This window comes from Catharus ustulatus, chromosome 22 (genome assembly GCF_009819885.2).
Source record: "Catharus ustulatus isolate bCatUst1 chromosome 22, bCatUst1.pri.v2, whole genome shotgun sequence".
NCBI lineage: Eukaryota > Metazoa > Chordata > Aves > Passeriformes > Turdidae > Catharus > Catharus ustulatus.
The window spans coordinates 5141815-5169258 of NC_046242.1; the positions used below are offsets into that span (position 1 = coordinate 5141815).

The 27444-nt window shown below is 47.3% G+C and overlaps 1 protein-coding gene, 1 long non-coding RNA gene and 2 other non-coding genes across 4 annotated transcripts in view; 3 read left to right on the plus strand and 1 right to left on the minus strand.

Moving 5' to 3' along the window:
- Nucleotides 1–285: 285 nt before the first annotated feature.
- On the plus strand, nt 286–2468 carry LOC117006057. The gene is made up of 6 exons (XR_004419944.1): nt 286–330; nt 605–666; nt 1159–1182; nt 1606–1661; nt 1820–1927; nt 2310–2468. It is a non-coding gene; the product is annotated as an uncharacterized LOC117006057 (long non-coding RNA).
- LOC117006228 lies at nt 1417–1490 on the plus strand. The gene has a single exon (XR_004419966.1). It is a non-coding gene; the product is annotated as a small nucleolar RNA SNORD49 (small nucleolar RNA).
- LOC117006232 lies at nt 2165–2238 on the plus strand. Its single transcript, XR_004419970.1, has one exon. It is a non-coding gene; the product is annotated as a small nucleolar RNA SNORD65 (small nucleolar RNA).
- Nucleotides 2469–12410: 9942 nt separating the features above from the next.
- LRRC75A (leucine rich repeat containing 75A) overlaps nt 12411–27444 on the minus strand; it is a 60671-nt gene continuing 45637 nt past the window's right edge. Inside the window, exon 4 of the mRNA XM_033078302.1 lies at nt 12411–14227. Coding sequence (XP_032934193.1) covers nt 13645–14227 — 583 coding nt within the window. The 3' untranslated portion in view covers nt 12411–13644. The remainder of the gene's footprint in view (nt 14228–27444) is intronic.

Genomic DNA, 27444 nt, shown 5'->3' on the forward strand with positions numbered 1-27444 from the left:
CTCTCCGGTTTTCCTGGAAAACGCAGAACCGAGGGCAGGGCCCGGCCTGGGGGGAGTCATCTGGGCTGTCGCATGGCCCTGCCTGGAAGTGGTGCCCAGAGCGAGGTTTGTTTTTGTTTTTTGGGTTTTTTTGGGGTGCGATTTTGGGTTTGGAGCGATCCCCGCGTTCCCTCCCGGCCCACACGGGAGGAAATGGGAGCGCCGGCGCCCCCCGCCCGTGGAGCAATGGCACAGCCCGCCCCCGCCGCGGGGTGGTACGGCCCAAGCCTTTATAAGCGGCGGCCGAGCCCACTCGCGCCCTTTTCGTGCCGTGCCCTTGGAGCGGGTGAGGTGAGAGCGTACCGAGCCGGGCTCGGGGCCTGCCGGGCGGGCAGGGGGAGCCGCAGGCCTGGCTTGCCCAGCAAAGCGCCCGTACACCGAGCGAGCTAAAGCGCTGACTCCCCCAGCTCGGCAGTGGTAGCGGCCGCCGGGCCTGCCCGGGCCGCGCGGGCCGGGCCGCACCATTGGAAGGGCGGGGGGGGGAGCGCGGCCTCGCGGCGCATGGCGGCTCACGGCCATTGTCCCTTTATGGCCCTTGTCCCTTCACGGCCTTTTGTCCCCTCAGGCCACCATGGAGGCGGCACCGGCACCGAGGGACAGTGGCGGGGCTGCGGACACGCGTTCCCGGTGAGTCGGGATGTGTGTGGGGCATCGCTGTGTGGGGAGGGAGCGCAGGCCGGGCCTCCATGAGGGCTGCAGGGAGCGCTGCTTGGGGAGAGCTCGGCATCCACCGCCCTCCGTCCAGTTTTGTAGCCATAAATATCAACAATTAAATCCCTTTTTATGAATTTCTGATATGCTACACCCTTTCTGTGTAATTAAAAAGCACTGGAGTGTTTGCTATTTCAGTTTGAAAATTGCCCTCTTGGTAAATACAGTTTTGCAAGCTGCATTTAAATTTACATAATTCCATATTTCCTGATTCAGAATCATTTAGAGAGGATTGCTGACTACTAGTAGATATTTGATACAAATATTTCAGTGGTTCATATCAGCATAAATACAGGTGGAAGTACAAGCAGAGTGGGTCTGGTTTTGTTACTGGTTTTCCTTGTAAAAAACTACTTTGTACTGCTGAAGAGTATTCTAGTAACACTTCTCTTGCTTTTACTCCCACAGCAGGAAGATGTCTTGAAGTAAAAGGTAAGTTAAAGGTTTTTTTCCCATATATTAAGGTGTGCAAAATTGTTAAAAGAAGTTCTAGGCTTACAAGTCAAAAATAACCTGTAAAAATTTAATCTGAAGTTAAATAAAAACTCAATAAAACTAATTTTGTGCCCACCCAAGTTTAGAGTTAATGCTTCATGCACTGAGGGGAGGTTGTCCAACTGTTTGAGATAAAAGGTGGTGTTTAATTGGAGGAGTTAATTAGTGGCTGTTGATGATGATAACCCTGAATAGGAAGTGCCGTCAGATGCGAGAACTGACGATACCCTGATTCTGGTCTGAAATGCAGCTGCACAGGAGCTTAAACCTTAAAATCCATCCTCTAGAATCCACAAACCCACCCACTTTGCTCTCCCTGAAACCTTCTCACCTTGTGTCCCTCTGTTCCTTCCTCTGCAGGGCCTGGGGTGGCACAGCAGGAGTGGGAGCAGCTCAGAGCTGGCCCTGGTGTGAAGGTCAGTGATGGATTTCAGTGCACTCCATGGAGTTCTGTGCCAGGGGAAATGCAAATGTAGAATCAGTTTTATAGGATATAAACTTAAGATGTGTATTTTCACTTTATCTGTGTGAATTAATAATTTTAATTCTGGTGTTTATTTCCTGATATGTTTAGGGAGAGCCTGCAGGTCTCTGCAGGTTGTTGATGTCCAGCCCCTGATGTGAGATTTGTTCACAAGTCCTGTGGAGGGCACTGGGACAGCAGAGCAGGAGAATCTGCTGGGTGAGTTTGGTATTTATTGTGCTCCTAGCTGGATGTGGTGGCTTTTGCCTGCAGTCTCAAAAATCTCAGTTTCTGCTCTAAATGTATAATTAATGAAGATCTAGGCAAAGAAAAAAAAAATGGCCTAAAATACAGGCAGTAAATGTGAAAGAGCAGCTGTTTCTGCACTGCAGACACAGATAAACGTCCTGCTTCTGCCACAAATGTGTCCAAATGTGTCAGTTCCCCCCTGATATCATGTGATGAAACTAACCCAAACTTGCTGGAATTACCGGCAGATTGACTGGTGGTGAGCACACGGTTTTCTGATGATATCTCCCTCATTAACAAACCCATTAATGATGATTGAGGCTGGTCACCTGACCCTGCTGCTGTGTTCCAGGTGCTGCTGCTGGAAACATCTCTGAGGCACAAGGACTCCAACAAAACACCTGGGCTTGAGGATTTTGTGTGGACACAACGTTTTTGTGCCTGTTACAAAGTGGTAACAGTTCAAGTGTTTCATTTCCTGTACATTAAAATAATTTATTTTTAAAACCGCTGTGTTTTGTCATTTTACTGCGTTAAGGAATGACTTTGCATCCTGCAACACATTTTTAATAAACACATTGGGCACTCTCTATAATTTGCTGTAAAATAGAGAGGATGTACCCAGATTGCAGAGTGTTTACTGCAGATACTGCCTGCAGGGTTTAGTGTGGTAATTAGGGTTTAAACAAGGCACCAAGAGTGTAATTACTGCAGAGATCAGCTCTTAAATACTGACAGCCAGAGCAGCAAAGGCAGCTGCATCTCTATTTTGATCTCAAACTTGAATTTAAAGTCTGCTGCAGAGGCAAAGTTCAGGAAACTTGGGGAAACTTGGAGATGCTTAAATGAGTTAAAACCCAACGTTTTAAGCCAAAACTCCCAATTAGCTTAATTGTGTCAGTAAAACAGGCAGGTTATAACACCTCAGTGCTCCCAAACATCCAAACTCATGGTGCTGAGCCTTCTGCAAGTGGAAGATTTTAGAGAGTGCTTTTTGCAAAATTTAATTCATAATTAACTAAATTCCTCATGAGCCTGTGGTCACTCTGCCAAGGGGGGATCACTGTTCATAGGGAGCTTGGGATTGGTTTTAACTTCCCCTCCTAAAGCACTGCATGCTCTCTGAGCTATAAACTGCATGGAATGTAGAATTTCAGGAATTTGCAAGTCAGTGTTCAGAAAAACAGGCTTAGTGTTTTTCAGAGAAATCTCCTGGTTCTAAAATATGCAGATAAATTAATCTGGATTTCCCCCTGAATCGTTACTGTAATATATCCAGGGCTTAATAAAAACATCCTGGGCCATGGAGGAGGTAAAACATGTTTGGAATTAATTAGTTGCTCTTTATCTGGAAGGATTTGAGCAGTCTGAAGAGCAGGTTACTCCACTGTTTAATTAAAAGCCAAAGTTACATTCTGTTCCCTGTGTTTAAAGAAACAAAACTATTTTTGCCTGATTTTAAGAGCTTGTGTATTACAACATGTTGACATTTCTTACAACATGCACTGGGAATAAAAATGGGTTTAAAGCTCTCAAAAAGCCCAAGGAATCCACATTTTAAAAATGTGAATCTGCAGCCCATGGAGGTGAAAGCAGCCACATGCCCTCAGCAAACAGAACTAATCAGCAAATTGTTTAATGAGCTGTTTAATTTGCTCAAGGAAGGTTTGCTGCAACTTGTTTTGTAATTGGTGCCTTCTAGTGTTAGAATTCTTTTAGTAAAGCAGATCAAAGTTCATCTGGGAGAACTCAGATACTGAATTTATCTGGGTTTATTGGTGCAGTTGGTATCTGGTGGAGAGAAGTATGAGATTCATTTTAGCATCACTTGTTTATTGTTCTAATCAAAACCAAAGTTCCTCAGCAGGGATCCTCTAACAGGCTGAGGTTTAGCTGAGATTAATGAATGGAAAAGTGTTATTTCTGTTTGAAAATGGTGCCTTTCAAACCAAACAAGTGCCCTCAACATTTTACTGTGCAGATAATTTCATGGTGCTTGAGGGGAGGGGAAATAAAACCATTCTGTTTTGATTACAGTTGGAGCACTTAAAACTTCGTGTTGGGGTATAAACAGCAGACAAAAATCTGGTTTTAAAACACAAATAATTTTGGGTTTTGTAAAGGTTTGAAAAGAACAGTTGGCAGGAATCCCTTTGGCACTCAGCAGCCAGCAACCTTGGATAAATCTAAAATAGATTAAAGATTAAAGCAGAAAGAAGGAAAATATGCAGCAAAGCAAAGCATGGCTGAGTGCCAGCTTTTAGCAATAAGAGAGATGGCAGTGCCATGTCTCAAATCACTGTTTGAGAGAAAACATGGAGATTATCCCCAAAATCTGTGCTGTGGAGCTGATGGAGAGGGGCTGGAATTGAGGAGGAGCAGAGGGATGGATGGGGGCAGAGCTGCCTCCCTGCAAATCACAAGCTTCACATTGCACATAAATGCTGGTTCTCATCCTTATGTCTTGATTGGTATTGTAAAGCAATCATGTCTACATCAGCACCAGAATAATCACTCCTGCCAAGGCATAAATTACTGTAATTAATAGATGCCAGCTATTAATGGCAATGAAAGAGGAGCTCCCTCCTGGCTGCTGTTCCAGCTGCACCCACTTCATGAGGAGGGAGGAAGGGATATCCTGTGTATCTGAGCTTTTCAGAATGCAATACACCCTAAATATTGACACTTCACTCCTTTTCCCCTCAGAGCAGGAGGAAGAGCCATTAATTTCCCAATTCCTCATTTCAGAGAAGTGAGGCACAAAGGAGCTGCAGTTTTCCAGCAAGGAATAACATTGGTGTCGTGCAGGAAAAGTGTCACAAGTTTATTTTCTCCCACCTAAAGAATGGCAAATGCTTTGTTCTAATTTCTGATACCACAGGCAGCAACTCTTGAGCTTCTCAGAGCAAAATCCCAAAATACCCAGGGAGGGTTTTGGTCTTTCTCAGCCTCAGGATGGTTCTGGCACCCCACTGACCTTGTGCTGCCAGAGCTTGAGCACATTTCACGTGTTCCTGTAAAGAAGGACAAGGTTAATGCATCATTTAATGCTCTGCTAGGACAAACATCCCCCTTCTTTGTCACTTCATGTAGTTTAGTGCCTTAATTTTACACTTGAAATCAGTTTCAGCTCAGCTGTTACGAACCAATCCTAAAACTGCTGAACGTGGTGAGGGTAGAACAGGTGGGATTTGATTTAGGGTGTGCAAGGAGGGTTTATTTAAAGAGCATTGAAGCAGTTCCTGCTCCTGTGCTCTAATTCACAGTAACATCTCTCCTGCTTTACCTCCTGACACTTGAGCCCACAAGATGGGGCAGTGACCAAGCTCAGAGCATTTGAAATAAAAGAGATTTTTGCAGCCTTGAAAGTGCTGCTTTGGGGAACTTGGTTTTACTGCTGGTTCCTTCCCTGTTTCTAATAAGATTTGCAACTTTCATTACTGAATAGAGAATCCCTCCCACAGTGAAAATGTCACTCTTTAATTAGCTGTTAATTAATGTTTCTTAGTGTTGGACCAGCAAAGGCTCAGTTTTTGATGCTGTGCAAACTTCTAGTCATGGTCCCAGCCCCAAAGTGTTCCTGGCCTGAGTGTGATAAGGAGTTAAAGCTCATTTTTATTTAATAAAAATAAAGGATGATTTGCCCTTCATTATTTCCCTCCCATGCAGCTCAGGACCTGCCAGGCTGTGCCTGCTCCAGGTGGATTTTGAGTCAATAAACACCCCCAGCCCAGCACCTGTGTGGAACTGAAACCTGAACAAAATGCAAATGAGAAAATCACTTAGTGGAGACTGATTTCAAATCCCTGCTGTTTCAATCAAACAGAGATGTTAGAAGTTTAATCTCCTATAATTAAGACTTTTGTTTGTTAGACTCCTGTTATTTTTGCAAGTCAATAATTGGATTTTTTTCCCATAGCAGGTTTTTTTTTGGTTTGTAATGGTTTGTGTAAAATCATTGCACAGCACAGCTGCAACATGAGCTCTAAACAAATAATGATGCTTCTGAAGCTGCCTTTGGCTTTCTGCTGGGCTCTCCTTGGTTTTCTTTATCATTTTGATTTATTTCCCAGATTTTTTAATTGCTTTCTTGTGCTTTCCCTGATCCTGTAGGATCGTTGCTTTAGGTTTGATTTGCTTGGGGTTTTGTGTGTTCTGTGCACTTGCAAACTGCACCTGAAGGTTTGGCAGTGTTGGCTTTGGCTTTGTTGGGTGCTGTTACCACTGAACAGTGGAATGAGGTTTAACAGCACATTAAAGACAAACCCAGCTAAGACTGAGGTTATCAGCCATAGTAAAAAATAATAAATTTACCTGGATAGCTGAAACTTTATTAATAAACACCTGAGTCAAGATAATAGTGGTACCAATGTAATTTGGTTATCAGCCCTTATCAGACAGCAAGTGCAGTGCTGGTGCTTGGGTGATCTGGGAGCTGTTCAGTGCAGCTCATAACAACAGCAGCAGCTGAAATATCCAATAGAAATGTTTTACATCTGTGCCTCCATCTGATAATCCTGCAGCAGTCTGCAGTGTTCCACATCCCCTCATTACAGATAAGAAACTGGAGATGGAGCCGTGCTGGGAGCAGGCAGAGGATTTGGTCAGTCATTGGATAAAGCAATTTTCCTGAACTGTGTCAAATCAGGTATTTTATTCCTTTCAACCATGGCAGTAAATAATAAACTCTTTGTGCTGACTGAAATCCAGGGGATACCTGCTGGGAAGATGATGGGAATTGTTTCAAAGCTGGGAGCTTTGAAATGCACAGTGATGGGAAGCCCCTGCACCAAGGTACCCACACTTTGAATTTAATTTAATTTAATTTAATTTAATCTATCCAGTCACCTCCCCAGCAGCCTGTTTGCTGCTGTGCTTTGGAGGAGGTGAAATAAAGCTTCAGTGGCAGGACCAGGCTGTTTGGAAATGCAAAACATCAAGGGTAAGGGATTTCAAAGGTGCTGCTTTTATGCTTCAGAAAGGTGTTTGGAGATGACAGCAACAACGTGGTGTCACTTGGCAACAGGTCAGAGGCTGAAGCTGAGGCAAAGGAAGGGTTCCAGGGAGGAGAACAGGGCTGAAGAATCACCAGCAGCACCAAAATGGTGTGAAGAATGGATGTGACACCAGGGTGAGGGGACAGCTCTGGGCTCTGGCTGCCCCTGCCCTGAAGGCTCAGCCCATTTTGGGGGTTGGCACAGAAAAAGGATAATATTTGCATTTCATCCCCCAGCTCTGCTGTTTCTGTGCCTGTGGTGGAGGGGAGCTCTGAGCCTGCAGGAAAGCACAGCTTGGGAAAATCCTGAGCTTTGGAACTCATAATTTAACAAGCAGGTGGGTACAGTGAGGATGGAACAACAACAACAAAGGAATGGTGAAGTTCTCCTCTTGGAAAGTGATGTGTGAATGCACACAGCCCCAGGCAGGGACTGTTTGTTTTGTGTGTTTGAAGCCTGTCCACCTCTGGGATTTTCTGCCTGTTTCTCCCCATGCAGAATTCCCCAGCAGTGGAATCCCTTTAGTAGGATCAGGAGTCAGAGCCCTGGGGCAGCAGGTACCAGAGTGTGATTGATTCTTTCCTGATCTATTTTTCATTTCTGGAAGAGCTGGAATTGCAGCTCTTACCTGGAGTGAGTTACAAGTCAAGGAGCAGCTGCCAAAGGGAAGCTCCTTCCTGTGCTGATGCAGTGCATTTTCCTCACCTGCTGTAGCCCAAAATCCCATAGATTTCCATCCATCCCTATGTTTATTCCAGGGATTTGGGCCTGTACTAAGATGCTTTGAGCTTTTAATTATGTAGATTGTGTTTAGGATGGCTGTGAGTGCTGCTTGAAAGTCCTGATCACAAAGCACCTCCCCAAAGCCTTGCCCTGACCCAGAGGAATTCTGGTTTTCCCTGGAGAAGGACAGAGCTGACAGGCAGAGCCAGGAATAAAGTGATTTTACAGCACACACCTTGAAAATCCAGTGATAAATGCCCAGGCCAAACCTTCAGTGAGTTACACATCAATATTTCTCTCTTTTGCAAACCTCAAATCTATTTGTCCTCCCTGAGAGCTGCCATGTGCACCTGGCTCACTGGAGGCTGGGATTGCTCATCCCAACCTGCTGGATGCAAACACCCCCCAGGTTTATTTGCTCCTCAGATTGAGTTAATAAAACAGCAAAGAAGAAAGATGGCTCAGAAGCCACAGGATCAATAAGCTATTAGGAGCCAAGAAAACTCAGCAAACTGCACACATAATTAAAGGCTGTGGTGAACAGGTTGCATCTTTTCTGACTCTATTAAATCAGGTCTTCAGTTTTATGTAAAACCATCAGCTGAGCTGAAGGTAAAACCAGCTGTGTCTCTGCATATTTACAGAGGGGGAAATAAAAAATGCAGGCCCAGAGCTGCCAGAAGGGACTGAAAACAAAGCACCTTCAATTCCCCACCCCTCAGGGCTAATTGAGCCATGCTGGTGGAGTTGTCACATTAAAACGTGACACTTTATCCCTGAATACCTTCCCTGCAGTGCCAGCTTGGGATCCAGGATTCCTCCAGCGAGCAAAGCTCTTGTGTTCCTCCTTGAGAACAAACCCTGTGCTAACAATTTATAGAAACACAGATCCCAGGATGGTTTGGGTTGGAGGGAACTTTAAAACCCATTTCATTCCAGCATTCTGCTGTGGGCAGGGACACTTCCCACTGCTCCAGGTTGTTCCCAGCCCTGTCCAGCCTGGGGATACCCATCCATTTATTCATGATAATTAATTAATATTTGTGTTAATGTGCCTGGAGCTAGGAAGTGAGACTGGAGCCTGGCTGGAGGCAGTCAGGGCACTGTGAGGGATGGCTCTGTCCTTCAGAATTCCCAGTTACAGACATTTCACAGAGCTGGAAAATCCTCTCCTCATGCCCAGTACAGCCTGCTGCTGGAAATCATCCCCCAGGCAGAGAAAAACTCCACTGCCCTTGCAGTGGGGGGAAAGTGGGATCCCAGCATGACATCCCAGAGGGTCAGGAGGAGATGGAACCAGCTGCTCACCAAGGAACATTTCCCTGCAGAGGTTGGGTCAGTTGGTTTTTACCCCTTTCTCCTGAACTTTGATACCTGAATTCTGCTAATAAGGTCAATTAGTTTCCTTGGCAATAGCAGATCCCAGCTAATGGAGAGGGGAGTTTTTGTGTTTCCAGGACATGAGTGCTGTGAGCATGAGCTCACAAAGCTCCTGCTGCTGAAAGGAGGGCAGAGGAGGGGATTTTCCCCTCTCCAAAGGCAGTTTTAGTGGGCTAACCCCCAATCCTTTAGGCCACTTTTTGGCTCTTCCTCTGGGAAAGGTTTGGGCAATTTTGGGTTGACATTTGGTGACTTCTGCCCCTGAGCAGCAGCAATGCTTTTGGCCTAAGGATTTTGAGCTTCTGGACAACCCCAGCAGTGTTTTTGTGTCTCCCTCTGCTCTCCCACACACTCCCTGCTTGGGGCTGACTTTTCCCAGCCCTCTTCCTGCTCCCAGCCATCCTCTGGGAATGTAACCCTCATTTTAAATGAAGAACCACCTTCAAAACACGGCCAGCCTTGGTGCAACCCCTTCCCAGCCCAGAGCTAAGGAGCTCTCTGGCACCAGCCCTCTCACCTCTCTCATTCCCTGCCTGCTGCTCCCATTCCCCTCACTGTGGGCTCCTCAGTCTGCACTGAATGATTTCCAATTACATTTCTGTTGCTGAGAGCATAAATCTCCTTCCCAGACTGGTTTTCTTCATGCCCAGGCAGAGCTGTGATGCTGGTGGAGGGAGAACCAACCAAGCCAGGCTGAAGCATTTTATGCTTTATTTATTTTATGGTGGCCCTTTCCTCCTCTCCTTGACAAGAAATGACCTCATTCTGCTTTAATATTCTGACAGCAGCGATTTTCAGTCCTTGAATCCTTCATCTAAGGCCAGTTAAAAGCTTCTGACCTGAAGCAGCAGCCCAGTGTAGCCCAGGGAACATTGATTATACGTGGAGTGAGCCCTGAGCTTGTTTTGATGTTGATGAGCTGGAAGGGAAACGTCTCACTCTGCTTTCTTTAAAAAAAAAACAACCAACCAAACCCCACTCTGTGCTGAGCCCACAGGATCATCATTATCCTGAAGTGCACTAAGTGGATAATTGAACTAATCCACACTGTGATGAGCCAAAGCTTTTATAACCAACTCTCTCTACAACAGCTCTGGTTTTTTTTTTTTTTTCCTTCTTTTTCCATGCAAGTAATTTGTTGCATCCTGCAGCATGCACGGATAGATTGATAAAAAGCCCTTTCTAGCTCTTTCTCTGCCTCAGAAGGGTGAAATCCTCCCTGGGCACAGGGATATTGTCAGAACAGTGGGGCAGAGGTGGCTTGAGCAGTGCAGCACCTGCACAGGGCAGAGGCTGTGGGATGTGGGATCTCCCTCTGGAGTTATTTACTTTATTTCTCCATGGCCTGATGTGTTTCCCAGCAGGTGGAAGCTGAGCTGGAGGGGAAATGTGGCAGGAGAAGCCTCCTGGGTGGTTTTTGTCAGTCAGGGAATGGAGCAAAGCAGGAATAAAAGATGCAGAGCTCACTCTAAATGCAAAGTGCCTCTGGTTTGTGAATTTGTGAACTGGGGGGTCCAGGCAGCTCCTATGCAAATACTTAACAAGGAATAAAAACCTTGCAGCAAAGAGCTTGAGATTTAAATAATTTAAACAGGCAGAGGGGCTTGAGCTGTGCATGAGGAGGGGAGAGCCCACACTGAGGTAGAAAGAAGAAATTGCTGCAGTTTCTTTTTTTTTCTGCAAAGAGGAATCTTGTTCTTGATCCCCCCTGCTCCCTGGCCCCCATGGTTTGTTGCTGGGACAGAGCCCTTGCTGCAAATAAACAGCCTTTTTTCCTTCAGTGCATTAATACTGGAGATAAACACCCCGTGGAGCACTACCCCACTCTCTGCATTCCTTTCTCCCACATTATTTTACACACTGGCAATATTTAAAATGTAAGAGATTCTTTTATGATGCTTCTGTGTCCACCCTGTGCCCACCCTGAAGAATCCAGGCCATGAACTGAGCTCTTTATTTCTCCAGACCAGCAGCTCTCAGCACTGCCTTGTCCTCTGTTTTTTCCTGGGAATTCAGCCTGGGCAGAAGAAAAAATCAACATTGGGTCTTTATTAAACATTATCATTTATTTTGTTTATGGATAGCTCCTTTATTTCAAACAGAAATATTCCATATTCACTGGAAAGTTTGTTTTTTTTCCATGCCTGTTGGAAAGAGTTAGAATTTAAAAAAAACCCCAAAACAATAAGGAAAAAAGGCTTGGATACATGCAAATCATACTGAATCCTGCCAAATGTATTAAAAGTAGCAGAGTTTTTTCTAAGTTACCTTCTTGCAAATGGAGGATAAACAACCACTGGCAGCCTGAAGCCCCTCTGGAAAAATGGGCAGAGCCAATGGGACCAAAAATCTGTTTGCACCCAAAAAAAGCCAAGCTGGAGCCACTGCTGGAGCTGCTCAGGGGAAGGGCTCAGCACAGAAAAGGGCTCAGGTCTGCTCCTTGAACACCAAGGAAGGAAAACAAAGCTTCTCCCACCTCCCTGCCCTCCCCCAGGCTTGGGATCCAATGAAATTCTGCTTCCAAAAAGCCAAAGTGCACATTCCAGCACTTCTGCTCTGGGGTGACCCCATGAAAAACACAACAAACCCAAACCCCTGGCTTAGAAAAAACTGGAACATTTTAGAAACAAAGCACTTCTGGTCCAGGGGGCAACAGCCATGGCCAAGTGACCCCAAGGCTTTCTGAGGCTTTAAATCCCAGCTGCCTGTGTGGCAGTGAGAGAGGGGATGTTTTACCAGGGCTGTTTCACCTTTTTTAACCCTTCAGGACCATGGTTTCTTTCTGTCAGTGATGCTCCTGAGCCCTGACTCCAGGATTTGTGTGTCCCTCCCAGCACGGATCAGATGCTCCCATGAAAAGCTCAGGAGTTTTTACAGCTGGTAATAAATAAATCCTGGGCAGGCACAGGTGCCAGCCTGGTTTTGGTAAGGCTGGAGGGTGAGGGTGGTGTCCAGGCACGCTGCAGGCTGGGATTTAATCCTCTGAAAACAAAGCTCTCCCTCTGGGCTGGGCTCACAGTATTGAGAGGAACACCCCTGGTTTGTGTATGAGCAGATTTTTGACCCCTGGTTTGTGTGTGAGCAGATTTTTGACCCCTGGTTTGTGTGTGAGCAGATTTTGACCTCTGGTTTGTGTGTGAGCAGATTTTGACCTCTGGTTTGTGTGTGAGCAGGTTTTAGACCCCTGGTTTGTGTGTGGGTGGATTTTAGACCCCTGGTTTGTGTGTGAGCAGGTTTTAGACCCCTGGTTTGTGTGTGAGCAGGTTTTAGAGCCCTGGTTTGTGTGTGTGTGTATTTTAGAGCCCTGGTTTGTGTGTGAGCGGATTTTGACCCTTGGTTTGTGTGTGAGCAGATTTTAGAGCCCTGGTTTGTGTGTGAGCAGGTTTTAGAGCCCTGGTTTGTGTGTGAGCAGATTTTAGAGCCCTGGTTTGTGTGTGAGCAGGTTTTAGAGCCCTGGTTTGTGTGTGAGCAGATTTCAGACCCCTGGTTTGTGTGTGAGCAGATTTTTGATCCCTGGTTTGTGTGTGAGCAGGTTTTTGTTGTGTCTCAGCAGCCACACCTCTCACCAGTGATTCCTGAAGTCAGGAGTGGGAAGGATTGAAGGTTTGTGCCAGGCAGGTCCCTTTGGGGTGGCTGCTGTCTGTCCATCCTGTGGGGAGCAGCTGAGATCCAGCTCTGAGGAAGAGCAGCCCTTCCCTGCACAGCCTGGGCACCTCCCTGCTCCCTTTTCCTGCCCTTCTGAGAGCTTGCAGCCCCTTGGAGATGCATTTCTGAGAGAGACAAAAGCACAGCACACCACTGACAATTCAAAACACCTGGCCAGCTTTTAGAAAATACAAAAACTCTACATGATCACTTTTATGTGTTCTTCAAGAAGAGAATCACTGACATTCGTGGCACAGAGGGGAGGCAGCACCTGGGACTCCTGGAGCATCCAGGAATGGGAATAGACACTCCCAGCTCAGGATTGAAGTCATCCTTGCTCAAGGTGCTCACCCAAAGCTGGACATCATGTCTGTGGTGTGGCTTAAGGTGTTCAACCAAGGCTGGACATCATGGCTGTGGCTCCTTGGTGCCACCCAAGGGCTGGACATCATGTCTGTGGCCCAAGGTGTTCACCTGAGGCTGGCCACTGTGTCTGTGCTGTGCTCAAAGTGCTCACCCAGGGCTGGCCATCACGTCTTTGCTGTGGCTCCTTGGTGCCACCCAAAGCTGGACATCATGTCTGTGGCTCCTTGGTGCCACCCAAGGGCTGGACATCATGTCTGTGCTGGGGCTCAAGGTGTTCAACCAAGGCTGGACATCATGTCTGTGGCTCCTTGGTGCCACCCAGGGCAGGACATCATGTCTGTGGCTCAAGGTGCCATCCAAAGCTGGACATCATGTCTGTGGTGTGGCTCCTTGTTGCCACCCAGGGCTTGGCCATGTCTGTGGCTCAAGGTGCTCACCCAGGGCTGGACACTGTGTCTGTGCTGTGGCTCCTTGGTGCCACCCAAAGCTGGACATCACGTCTGTGGCTCCTTGGTGCCACCCAGGGCTGGCCATCGTGTCTATGGTGTGGCTCAAGGTGCCACCCAGGGCCGGCCATCACGTCTGTGCTGTGGCCCCTCTCTCCTCGGCCGTTCTGTCCGTCCGCTCGCAGTCCGTGCTGCCAGCCTGGCCCGGCCCAGCCCTCAGCTCCTCGTGGCCGTCCCCCATCCCCTCATGGCCATCCCCCATCCCCTCGTGCCCCTCCAAATCACCGAGCTGACCCTCCCCGAACTCCAGGATGGTCGGCAAATTCCCCTGCTTGGGGCAGCGCCTCTTGAGGCTGAGCAGGAAGGGCTGCGGCAGCGAGAAGATGTCCACGTTGTTGCCCAGGTCGATCCAGGTGACGCTGGGGAAGTTGCTGGGGTCCTTGAGGCTGTCGGTGAGGTCCCTGAGGATGGCCCTGGTCAGGCGGTTGCCGTTGAGGCCCAGCGTGGTGAGGCGGGGCAGGCCGCGCAGCGCGGGCAGCAGCTGCAGCAGCAGCTCGTCCGTCAGCTCGGTGAAGCACAGCTCCAGCGTGGAGATCAGCTCCGAGCTGTGCTCCAGGTACGCCCGCAGCCGCTCCACGTCCTTCGGGCTCAGCGGGATGCCCGACAGGTCCACGGTGTTGTCCTGGGGTTTGGCCGTCAGCGCGGCCTTCAGGCTGCACGGGGAGGAGGGGTGGTCATGGAGTGGTAGCAAGGCAGAGTGACACAGAGGCACAATAGAATCACAGAAAATCACACACAGAATCACACACAAAATCACTGAATCACACAGAATCACACACAATCACAGAATGGCAGGAGGGCAGAATGACACAGAGACACACAGGATGACACAGAGTCACACACAGAATCACAATCACACACAGAATCAGAAAATCACACAAAATCACACACAAAATTGCACACAGAATCACACACAGAATCATACACAGAATCACACACAGAATCATACACAGAATCACACTGAATCACACACAGAATCACACTGAATCACACACAGATTCACACACAATCACAGAATGGCAGGAGGGCAGAATGACACAAAATCACACACAGAATCATAGAAAGACACAAAATCACACACAGAATCACAGAAAATCACACACAGAATCACTGAATCACACAGAATCACACACAGTCACAGAATGGCAGCAGGGCAGAGTGACACAGAATCACACACAGAATGACACACAGAATCACAATCACACACAGAATCAGAAAATCACACAAAATCACACACAGAATCACACAGAATCACACAGAGAATCACACAGAATCACACACAGAATCACACACAATCACAGAATGGCAGGAGGGCAAAATGACACAAAATCACACACAGAATCACAGAAAGACACAAAATCACACACAGAATCACAGAAAATCACACACAGAATCACACAATCACAGAATGGCAGCAGGCAGAATGACACAGAGTCACAACAGAATGACACAGAATCACTGAATCGCACACAATGCCACACACAATCACAGAAAATCACAGGATCACAGAATCACACACAATCACAGAAAATCACACACAGAATCACACACAATCACACAGAATCACATACAATCACCAAATGGCAGGAGGACAGAATGACACAATCAATCACAGAATCACACAGAGAATGACAATCACACACAGAATCACAGAAAATCACAGGATCACAGAATCACACAAAATCACACACAGAATCACACACAGAATCACACACAGAATCACATACAACCACACAGAATCACACACAGTCACAGAATGGCAGGAGGACAGAATGACACAAAATCACAGGATCACAGAATCACAAAAAATCACACACAGAATCACACACAGAATCACACACAGTCACAGAATGGCAGGAGGGCAGAATGACACAAAATCACACACAGAATCACAAAAAATCACACACAGAATCACACACGATCACCGAATGGCAGGAGGACAGAATGACACAATCAATAACAGAATCACAGAATCACACAGAGAATGACAATCACACACAGAATCACAGAAAATCACACAAAATCACAGAATGGCAGGAGGACAGAATGACACAATCAATAACAGAATGACAGAATCACACACAGAATCGCACAAAATCACACACAGAATGGCAGGAGGACACGATCACAGAATCACACAAAATCACAGAATGACACAGAATCACACAAAATCACACACAATGACAGAATGACAGGACAGAATCATACAATCACACAATCCCACAATCCCACAATCCCCAGGTTGGAACACACCTTTAAGATCGAGTCCAACCCCTGCCCCAACATCTCAACTAAACCCTGGCACCGAGTGCCACATCCAATCTCTTTTTTTAAACAATCCAGGGATATCCACCACCTCCCCAGGCAGATAATTCCATCTCTTGATCACTCCTTCAATAAAATACTTCTTCCCACCATCCAACCTAGCCACACCATTTTTTGGGAGCAGCCCCATGGGGACCAAGGTGATGCCTCAGTAACAACCCTTACCCACCTAAAAACCCCAAATTACTCTTGTCTTGCATTTTTGAGCACCAAAGCAGCATCTCAGTCCCAAATAAAGCACAGAGTGCCCCTGGGAATCAGTGATAACCATTTAACAGCAGGGCTAAAACACAGCCAGGGGTTGAACCTGCTTTTATCCATTTTTTTCCCCTCTGGGATGTTTGGTGGCTTTAAATAAGTACAGTTAAGGAGATAACAAAGGGGGAATGGAGACAGCTTCAGGACAGCTCTTTTTTTTTTTTTTTTTCTTGTTTTCAGTATTGCTGCACTTTTTTTTTTTTTTTCTTTTTTTTTTTCTTTTTTTTTTCTTTTTCCCCTTGGAGCGTGCACAGGATTTCTTCCAGCCAGGAGAAGGAGATTTCTCACTGGGATTCCATCCTGCTCCCCCTGAGAGGGATTTAGCTGATACCCACTGGAACAGATTGATTCTCTTGTACAAACTGCCTTTTCACCCTGCTGATGAGCAAAAAAATCTCCTGAATCCCTGGGTCAGAGTGACCCTGGGCTGGTTCTGGGGGAGGCTTTGCCCTCCTGTCCCTGGGGAACCAACCAAACAAACCCCAAACAGGATTTCATCCCAACACTCATGGAAATAAGGGGGGATTTCTGTGAACAAACAGCTGGAAAAGCTCCGAGCCCTGCCATGAAATTTGGCCACAGAACAGCCCCAAACCCCAGGAGGAAAATTGTAACCATTAAACAAATCCCTCTGAGCTTTAGTGGGGGATCAGTTACACCACTTGGTTTCATCCTCACATTTTACAAGGCTGCTCCATTGGGAAAACACTGATTTTTTTTTCCCCCCCCAGCTGGGGTTTTGCCCAATATAACACCAGGATTTGGAACAGAGCCCTTCCCTCAGCTCACACATTGGCAGGATGCTGATTTATCCACGCTCACGCTGAGCTAAAAGCTCTCTCCCATGGAATCAGATCAGAAAATGTTGTCATAAACAGGAATATTGATGTTTAGATCAAAGGCAATGAAAAGAAAAGGGGTTTCCTCCTGCTTTAAATTCATGGCACTGCTCTCAAGTGCTGCACAAATCGTGACATGTGGGGTGTTCTGAAGGGGAACTGGGATCTGAAGGGAAATTGGGATCTGAAGGGAAACTGGGATCTGAAGGGAAATTGGGATGCTCAGCCCAATTCCTTGCAGGGCAAGGAAACAGCTCAGGGAAAACACCACAGAGTGAGGAATTACAGCAAGGAATTTCTACAGACACCTGGTGAGAAAACTGTTTACAAAAATGTCAGTGAAACATTACTGGATGTAATGAATCACCCATAAAAAAACCCCCAAAAGGTAAAATCCTGAGATAAAAGATTTGTCCTGAAATAATGGTGGTAGCAAGGATTGGTATTAAAGTGCTTTTTCAAAATCCTTGCTCCAAATCATGGCAGTGAAATAGAGATTTGGAAAAGGAAGGCATACAAACAAATGCTGCAAAAAAAAAAAAAGGGTAATTTTGTGTAAAGGGTTGAAAATCCTCAAGAGGAGGAATCAAGACAAATAAATACAATTATTTAGCTTAAAGAGGGAATGTGACTTAGATAATAATATTTTGTATATTGAATATCTTGCATTATTTTGTATTTTATACATATATAAAATGTGTCCATGTAATGAGGATGAATGAAACAGAGGAGATGAGAATGAAATGCTCTTTTTTCATCCCTCTTCATGCAGGATCTGAGGACTCCTCCTGATGCTGGAAGACTGAATTCTCAGGGGACAAAAGGAGCTCAAATTAACCTCCAGCCATGGGATATCCCTGAGATCAAGGACTTTGTGAGAGGTCCCAGGGCATTGCTGTGGCTGAGAACATCCAAAGTCAGGGCTTAAAAAAAGAATAAAATTTAAAAACTGGCTGTGGACTGAATTTGAGGAGCAATCAAAATTCTGCAATTCACCCAAACTGAATGATCAGAATTGGAGTTGCCAAATTCTCCAAAATTTAGAGAGAGTAAATTCTTCCTCTGGGCTCATCCTCATTTTTAAACTGAATTTTACACACAGCCAGTGTGGGCACTGCTGTGATTGCTCCTGAGCTGCTTCAGCTCTGGGATCACAAAAGTTTGGAGCTTTATAAAGTTTAAAGCCTCTGTTCCCCACAGCTTGGAAAGATTTCCCTCCTTAGAGATTCTCAGGGTAAAGAGGATTTTTAAAATACATACATTTCAAAATATGGAACTTTAAAGCCCCTTTTGAGCTCACCAATAAATTCATTAAAAATTCCTAAGTCTTTGCTGTTAAGAAAGCACCAGTGGGGATTAATTATTGTGCTCTTTTCTAGTTCCAGGAGCCTTCCCAGTTTTGCCAAGGTTTGCACTTTTCATGTCATAAACTCCAGACATCCCTGCTGTAACATCTTTCCTGTGCTCCCCAATTCCTCCTGCAAAATTTGGAATTTGGAGGGTAGGAAGGGCAGGTTGTTCAGCCTGGAGCTCCTCACTCTGGGCTTGAATTGTGACATCAAAATTTACTTTATTATGGCTGTTATTATAAAATAATTGTGCCTGCTGGGAATGCTCTGTGGGAATCACAGCCTAAAAAAAAAAAAAAAAATTAAAAATCCCCAAACATTTTGGCTGATCTTTGGATTCAGCACAGGAATTTTTAGACATCTTAAGAGCAAACCTGGAGGGGATGTTAAAATTGTGCCACAGTGTCACCTCAGTGTCACCCACAGAGCAGGGACACCTCACATTGTCACCTCACAGAGCAGGGACACCCTAGAATGTCACACAACAGCAGTGTCATTTCACAGAGCAATGTCACCCAACAATGACATCCCCCAGAGCAGGGACACTCCAAAATCAGTGACATCCTACAGGGCACTGTCACCCATACAGCAATGTCACCCCACAGTGTCACCCATAGAGCAGGGACACCTCAAAGTGTCACCTCACAGAGCAGTGACATCCCACAGAGCAGTGTCACCTCCCAATGTCACCCAAGAGCAGTGTCACCCCACAGAGCAGTGTCACTGCACAGCACTTTGTCACCTCTCAGTGTCACCCAAGAGCAGTCATCCCACAGGGCAGTGTCACCTCACAATGTCACCCAACAGAGCAGTGTCACCTCACAGAGCAGAGACATCTCACAGAGCAAGGACATACAAGAGATGTGTCACCATACTGCACAGTGTCACCTCACAGAGCAGTGTCACCCCTAAGAGCAGTGTCACCTCACAGAGTGACACCCAAGAGAGGTGTCACCCCTAAGAGCAGTGTCACCCACACAGCAGTGTCACCTCACAGAGCAGTGACATCCCACAGAGCAAGGACATGCAAGAGATGTGTCACCCACAGAGCAGTGACATCCCACAGAGCAGTGTCACCATACTGCACAGTGTCACCCCACAGAGCAATGTCATCCCACAGAGCAGTGTCACTGCACAGCACTTTGTCACCTCTCAGTGTCACCCAAGAGCAGTCATGCCACAGGGCAGTGTCACCTCACAATGTCACCCAAGAGAGGTGTCATCCCACAGAACAGTGTCACCATACTGTGTGGAGTCACCTCACAATGTCACCCAAGAGAAGTGTCACCAACAGAGAAGTGTCACCTCACAGAGTGACACCCAAGAGAGGTGTCACCCCTAAGAGCAGTGTCACCCACAGAGCAGTGACATCCCACAGAGCAAGGACATGCAAGAGATGTGTCACCCACAGAGCAGTGTCACCCACAGAACAGTGTCACCATACTGCACAGTGTCACCTCACAGTGTCACCCACAGAACAGTGTCACCCACAGAACAGTGTCACCATACTGCACTTTGTCACCTCTCAGTGTCACCTGTAAGCAGTCATCCCACAGGGCAGTGTCACCTCACAATGTCACCCAAGAGAGGGATCACCAATAGAGCAGTGTCACCTCATAGTGTCACCCCACAGAGCAGTGTCACCATACTGCTCAGTGTCACCTCACAGTGTCACCCCACAGAGCAGTGTCACCACACTGCACAGTGTCACCCCACAGTGTCACTCAGCGCTGGGCTCTTGTCTGGACTCCCAGACCTGGGAGGGTTTTCCCAGCCCTGCTCTTGGACAATCCCATGGAAATGCCACCCACCCCACCCCACTGTCCCCCCCCAGTGTCCCCGTGCCATCCAGCAAAGGGACACTGGGACATTTTCAGTGTCCCCTCCATCAGAGCCACAAATGGATTTCTGTTCTCCCCACCTATCAGTATCTCCAATGAACAGCTCATTAACGTGCAGCTCCAGCTCTGCCATGGGGAGGGAAGGGAAAGGTTCCTGCTCTGCTCCAAACCATCATTCCCCCACCCCCCTCCCAATTTGTTTGTATTTCCTGCTAAACAAAATGCTAAAAATAAACATTTGGGAGCCATTAAAATGCTTTGCTATAATTATAACTCTATTTAATTTAGTGAAAAAAAGAAAAAAAAAAAAAAAAGTAAATTTCCTGCTGTTGGAGAGCTCCATTTTCCTATCCCATCCTCCCCAAAATAAAATGTATTTATATCATCCTCCATTTGCTCCCAAACCTCTGTTTTTATACAGAAATTGCTGGAATTTTTCCAACAAACTCTACTCCAGTGGAATAAGGAGCTGCAGCTGATAGAACCTGGATTTGCAGGAGAGGCAATTTGCACAAATGCCCAGAGAGAAACAACCAGAAATCCAAAGGAAAACAACATGTTGGGCTCGTTGCTTCTGAAAATGACTCCCTAGAAGAGAATTGGCCTGAAATAAGGATTTGTGTTACAATAAATGAGAGTTTGCCATAAAACAAACAGCATTTTCTTCACATTCTAACACAGGAGGGGGAAAACAAAAGCTGGAAAGGCTCTTGGAAAGGGACTTTTATGATACAAAAATACCCAAATCATATTGGATTTACATGAGCAGCTCCTCACTAGGGAGAGGGGAAACTGGGCTGGTCAGGAAAAAAAAAATTTAAATCCATTTGCAGCCTTCAATGTCTGAAGGGAAGAGGCCACAGGAAAAGAAATTCCCAAAAATTTGCTCATAAAAACACACAACTGGCTGCCAACATGGCTTTAAAAAGTGAAAGAAGAGGAGGAAAAAGAAAAGGGAGAGGGATGGAGAACAGCAGTGCTGGCCAGGACTCCAGCACTTCTCTGGAAAAGCAGGATGGAGGTTTCCCAAAATCTGCAGTTCCAGCCTCTGCCCTGGGTTTTGTTGCTGCTTTGTTTGGTTTTTGGAAGGAATGACCCCACGACCAGGCTGGATGTGACCCCAAAAGCGAGGGGAGAGCGTGGCTGCTCCTGCTCTGAGCCCCACAAACTGGGTTTTGCCACGTCTGTCTGTTTGCAGCTGGAAATTGGGGCTGGTGTTAATTATCTGTTAATTATCTCCATCCCATTCCAGAGCCCGAGGAGTTTTGGGATGGGGGAAACACCCAGGCTTGAGAGGGAACAGCTCTGATTCACCAAAATCCTCTCCCAGCCCTCAAATCTGCCCCTGGTGCTGCCAAACAACAAAAAAAATCAGGAAAAATCCGTGGAGAATTCCCTGAATCCAGGCCCTCGCTGAGGGTTTGAGGTTCACACTTAGCAGAGGCTGTTTGTGTTTCCTGTTCCTTGAAATAAGTTAAATTCCATTCATACAAAGGGGAAAACCCCAGGGTTTTTTGGGGGTGGGGAGAGAAGTTTCAACTCTGATCCTCCAGCCCAGTTTTCTCATCAGAAACCAACCCAAAGAAATGAAGAAAGAAACAAAAAAACCCAAAAAAAACCCCTCTCCCAACTGCTCTTCCTGCAATTAGGGAGTGATCAGCTGCCAAAATGAGTGCCTGGGGCTTGGCTTTCCCTAAAATGTTTATTTTATTGGAGCACAGATCACATTTGGAAGAGTTTAGGCAGGCTGAGGTCCCCTCTGGCTCTGATGAGAGCCAGAGCTCGAGAGGCAGCCGCCAGCCCGGCTCCCAGGGTCCTGCTTGTCCCTTTTCCTCCTTGGGAAGGGAATTTTTCCAGAGCCAGGAGCTGCCACCACCCCTTATTTTTGCTTTTTCCCCCCCTAAATCCTTGGCAGGTCCCTATTCCCAAATCCTGCCCTTCCCACCCAAATCCCAAAGTGAAGCCCAGAATGGATTCTGCCACACCCAGGGATGGATCCAAGGGGAAATTCCAGCTCCTGGTGCTGGGCACAGCTGGTTTGGGGGGACAGGGATGGATCTGTGATGTCCCATGTGGGGCTGGTGGCCTCCAACCCCAGAACATCCCAAAGAACACGCAGGGGTTTGTGCTGCAGGAGCTGCACAGCCAGAGGAGCAGGAGATGGGCACGGTGAGGCAGCCAAGAGCCTCTCACCTGACTTTGGGCCAGGTTTAACCAGAATTTGCACATCCATCGAGCCACAAAAGTGAGAGGAATGTTGGATTTGTCTTTCCAAACAAGCTGTGTGTCTGCTGGTAGATCAAACCAGCACTGAGAGAGAAAAGAAACAATGGGATGGATTCCACTGATTGATGGATGGAAAAGGATATTTGCCTTTACAAACAAACTGTAGGTTTGCTGATAAATGAAATTGGGAATTGGAAGGTGAAAGAAACAATGGGGGGAAAACCATGAATTTTATAAGAATTAAAAATGAAAAGGAAGGGTTGTACATAAGCTCAGGTATCAGTGTTTGGGAAGTCTGTGCCTCCCAAGTACCTCAGCAATGGGGAAAGAGAGAGGGGAATGTGGATGGGAAATTGGGATAAAAAGGAGGCTGGGTCCTCCAAAAATCTGAGAGACCCCAGGGAATGCCCCATGGCCTCTCCCTTTATTGGAATAAAGTTACAGGACTCCTCTGTCTCCTTTTTGGACACAAACCTCTGGTGTTTGTGGATTCATTTTCCTGACAAAACCTTTGTTTCCCCTGGTTTCCAGCCCACAGGAGTTACCTGAGCAATCCCTGCTGCTGTGGCCACCCTGCAGGGCAGGGATGGGATCCCAGGGATGGGGCTGCTCCTGCTCCCCCTCCCTGCTGGAAATTCCAGCTCTGGGATGCATCTGCTTCCCATTAACAGCGAGGGCTGGGAGCCCTGAGCCAGCAGCACAGAGCCAGCACTGTGCCCCCAGCCCCTGCAGTGAGCAATAACAGGACACAACCTGAGCCACTCTGCCTCCCTGCCCCTGCCTCCAAAAGAAAAAAGGGATTTTTGGGGGTGGCTTTTTCATCTTCTGCTCCAATGAGGATTTCTCAGTGCCCCTCTCTCCTCTGTAGCTGCAGCAGAGGTTGAAAGGGAATTTTTGGCACCCTGTGGGTTGCTTTTCCTGCTGGGCACAGGTTTTGGTGCAGTTATTTCATTTTCAGATGCCTTCCCTGATCCCAGTGCCTGCAGCCCTTCCTGCAAAGCCAAACAAAGGGAAAAATCCAGGCCAGGAGGAGCAGCTGGAGCTGCCCAAAGCAAACTCCCCATTCCCCCATCCCTCCTTTGCTTTTGGCAGGTTATTTCCCTGCTGAGGGGGGATAACAGAGCAGGGATGTGCTGCTCTGCTCTGAGCACTGCCCAGCTCCCCCAGCCCTCCAAATTCTGCTGGACAAGCAGGAAAACCACAAAAACCTTCCCTGGATTTTCCCTGGCTGCCTGTTTGGCTTCTCTGCTCCAACACAGGCCCTCCAAATGGAAATATTTTGCTTTTTTCTCTGTTCTCTGCACCCACCCAGGATGAGGGTTTGTGTCACTGTGCTGGGAACATCAGCCCAACAACAAATCTTCCCAAGAGATCTGGCCATATTGCATCAACACACACTTGAATTTTTTTTCTCCAATCTCCAGCTCTTTGATAAGGAGCCCATTTGAGGGGCCAGCACGACCCAGCTGAGGAAAGCAGGACAGGACTGGCTGCAGATTTCTGCCAGTCAAGGGATAATCCTCATTCCCCAGAGCACAGGAGGGTGAATTCATCCCAAAAAAAAACCCCCAGCTCCCAGCCTGCTGCTGATCCTGGACAAGGGGAGAGTAAAACACCTGCAAGAACAGATTGCTGGGCTGGACAAAAGGAATCAGCCACTGGGATGTGTCAAAACACAGCCTGGCAAAACCCCAGCGTGTCCAGGGACTTTTTTATTTATTTTTTTTTTCCTGGAAGTGCAGAAAGCTCCTTTTGAGATGCAAAACAACCTTCTGTGCTTCAGATGCTCCAGAGGGTTTTGTTTGGGGTTTTTTTTATTTTTTTTTCTATCCCATCTCCCAGCAGCTGGGGGTGTGTGAGGATGAAGGAAGGGGCCCAGCTCAGCCTGTGTCACCCATGGGGACTCTCAGGGGACAGACAGAACCCCTGGGGGTGGCACAGCCCCTGCTCTCCTTGTTTTAAAGCCAAATTTCCAGCCAGGAGAGCAGCAGCAGGAGGGGAGGTGGGAATTGAGCGAGCCCAAGTGATGGATGAGCTCACTGAACACCTTCACTCACTGCTAAAATCAAATCGATGTAAGGAGCACCCACCAAAGCTCCATCACCCAGTTTGATTGTCTTAATTAGCAAACAGCCCGGGGTGACAGCCAGGCTGGGTTAAATGGGGCACTAGCACCTAAAAAAAGGAGTTGGTGGCTGCTGGAGACAGACAAATCAGCACAGAGTGGCTGGAAGGCTTCCAAGCTGGAAACATGAATTGTTTTCCCAGCTGATTCCTCCTTTAATAACAATTTCTACCGGTTGGTTCCTGGCTCTGCAGTGCTGGGGATGAATTTAAATAATCCCCACCGTGTGTCCATGGAAAATCTCATTTCCACTCTGCCCAGAAGCAGAGGAGTAATTATTACAAAAAAAAAAAAATTAAAAACCTCACACTTTTCACTATCAAAGGCCTTTCCTAGTTAAGCACCAAACTAAAAGACATTTAAGGAGGCAGAAGCACCCAAGTGCAAGGAGGTGGGAGGGGAGGAAAATCACCAAGTTATTCCTTGGTTCAGCTGCAGGAGGAGAGAGGAAAGAGAAGGATGAGGGTGGCTTGAAAGTGAGGTTTGAAATCCCTTAAAAACCCAAAGTTTATGAGGCTGCAGCAAAAGTGTGAGGGAAAATCCAGCAGGAGGGGTGTCCTGCTGCTCTGAATCACCTCATCCCAGCCTCAGGTTGTTTCTGCTTCATTTCCCAGCATTTCTGGCTGGCAGGAGCAGCAGGAGCAGTGCAAGCCTTTGTCACAGTGCTCACAGTGGAGTGCTGGTTGGGTTAATTGTTTTCAGCTCTGGGGCAGCCCAGCCAAGGAGCAGGGCAGGGCTCATTTTACACCTGGAAAAGCTGAAATCCCTCCTGGGTGCCAGCCCTGTGCCACCAAGCCGGGTGGCATTTCAGAGCCCATGAATTATTCACAGATCAGATACAGCTTCAGCTTTTGGGTAATGCCAGGAACTGCAGCCTCCCCTCTGCCCCAGCTGGAAAACAAAACCCCATTCCCACCCCAAACCTGCCCAGCCAAACCCAGCTGGAAAACAAACCCCATTTCCACCCCAAACCTGCCCAGCCAAACCCAGCTGGAAAACAAACCCCATTATCCACCCCAAACCTGCCCAGCCAAACCCAGCTGGAAAACAAACCCCATTATCCATCCCAAACCTGCCCAGCCAAACCCAGCTGGAAAACAAACCCCATTCCCACCCCAAACCTGCTGCTCTGGTGGCCAAACAGCTCTCAGAGGCAGGGAGTGATTTCAGCACCTGCTTGCTGTGGTTTGCTCAGTTTTTCCTGCAGTTCCCACTCCAACAGGCACAGGAAAAACCAGATTTCCCCAGAATATCACCAACAGTAACTCCCTGCAGTTATTCCAAGGATACCTGGGGGTATTTAAAAGATGTGGAGATCTTGGCTTAGTGCTGGACTTGATCTCAGAAGGTTTTTCCACCAGCCACACGTTGCAGAATTATTTCTCACAAATCTCCACTCCCCCAGACTTGCAGCATCCCACCTTTCCTCCCATTCCATCTGCTCACACTTCAGCCCCATTTTCATCATGCCAAAAGTCTCTGACTCTTTCAGTTCCACAAGAAGCATCACAGCATTTTCCTCCCAGGCCTCTGGGAGCAGCTCAGGACATCCCTGAGCACTGTCAGCTCCTTCCCTCCCTGCCTGAACCCCCTCCCCAATCCAGGGATAAAGTGCAACCCAGGGACACCCTGAATTTATACCCCACTAGCCTGAAAAGAGAATTATTTAACACCAAAGCCCCTTAGTGCTGTACATTATTGACTTTAAAATGACACAACTTTCTTTTTCTTTTCTTTTTTTATTTTTTTATTCCTCTCTCATTCCAGCTGGATGGAATCCTTCCCTTCTTCCCACTCAGCCTGTGCTGGCTTTGCTGGCCTTGCTCCTCCTCTCCCCTCCAACATCACACCCCATTCCCACCAGGACAAAACATTTCACCACAATTTTGGTTTTTTGCACGGTCACAAAACCCTGGGGCTGCCAGAGGGATGTTTGTACATTCAACAGCATTTCTGGAGAGGAGATAAATTGGAATTTCTGCATAACAAGGAGCTCAGGGAGCTGCAGAGGGTTGGGATTTTGCTTTTTTTCTGGGAAGCAGCTTGGGCATATTTAACCTGCCCACCCCATCAAACCCAAAAAATCCCAAATCCCAGCCAGGCACACTCAAAGCACCAGCCCCAAACGTTGCTCCCCTTCAGATATCTTGGAATATCTTGGGAAATGGATTTTCCACGCAGCAAAGGAGCAGTTTGGAATTCACCCAGCCCATGAGAGAGCACAGCCACAGAGGGACTGTGCCTGCAGCCTGGCAGGTGCCACAGGGAATCAGCTCAAGGGAGCACTGGGAGCACAGACACTGCCAGGGCTGATCAGGGCTTGTTCCAGCCCACAATAAGGGAAAGAGAAAAGTCACATCTTGAGCAGCTATAAAAAGTGCCCAGAGCCCAGCCTGGCAGATGGAGGAAATGCCCCATGGCCATGGAGGAGAGAGAGGCAGGACAGAGGTGATGGAAAGGGCATCCCTGGGATTCAATTACACCCAACTGCTTCTGCCAACTCCTTATTGGTACCTCAGAAAGTTCCTTTTTTCCCTCTTTGTGTGCCCTGAACCCCAGCAAAGCTCCTGATTTGCTGTGTGGGGGAGAGACAAATCCCACAGCCCTGCTGGGACCAGCTCCCTCCTGCTCTTCAGCACCACAAATTCCCAAATATTCCTGCTAAAGCACAGAAAATATTCCCAGTTTATTCAGCTGGCTGAGCTCTGTGTGCACCCCACCAAACCAAAGGTGTCTCCCCCAAAGCTTTTCCATTCTCTCTCCTAAAAACAAATCCTAATTTCTGTCTCACTCCAGGCCTTCCCATCACATTAAGACATTTATTAGAGAACTGCTCAGTGCCTGTGGTTAACCCTGCCCACCCCCAGTTATCCAAAGGGATTTCCCATGGCACCAAACAGCTCTGCT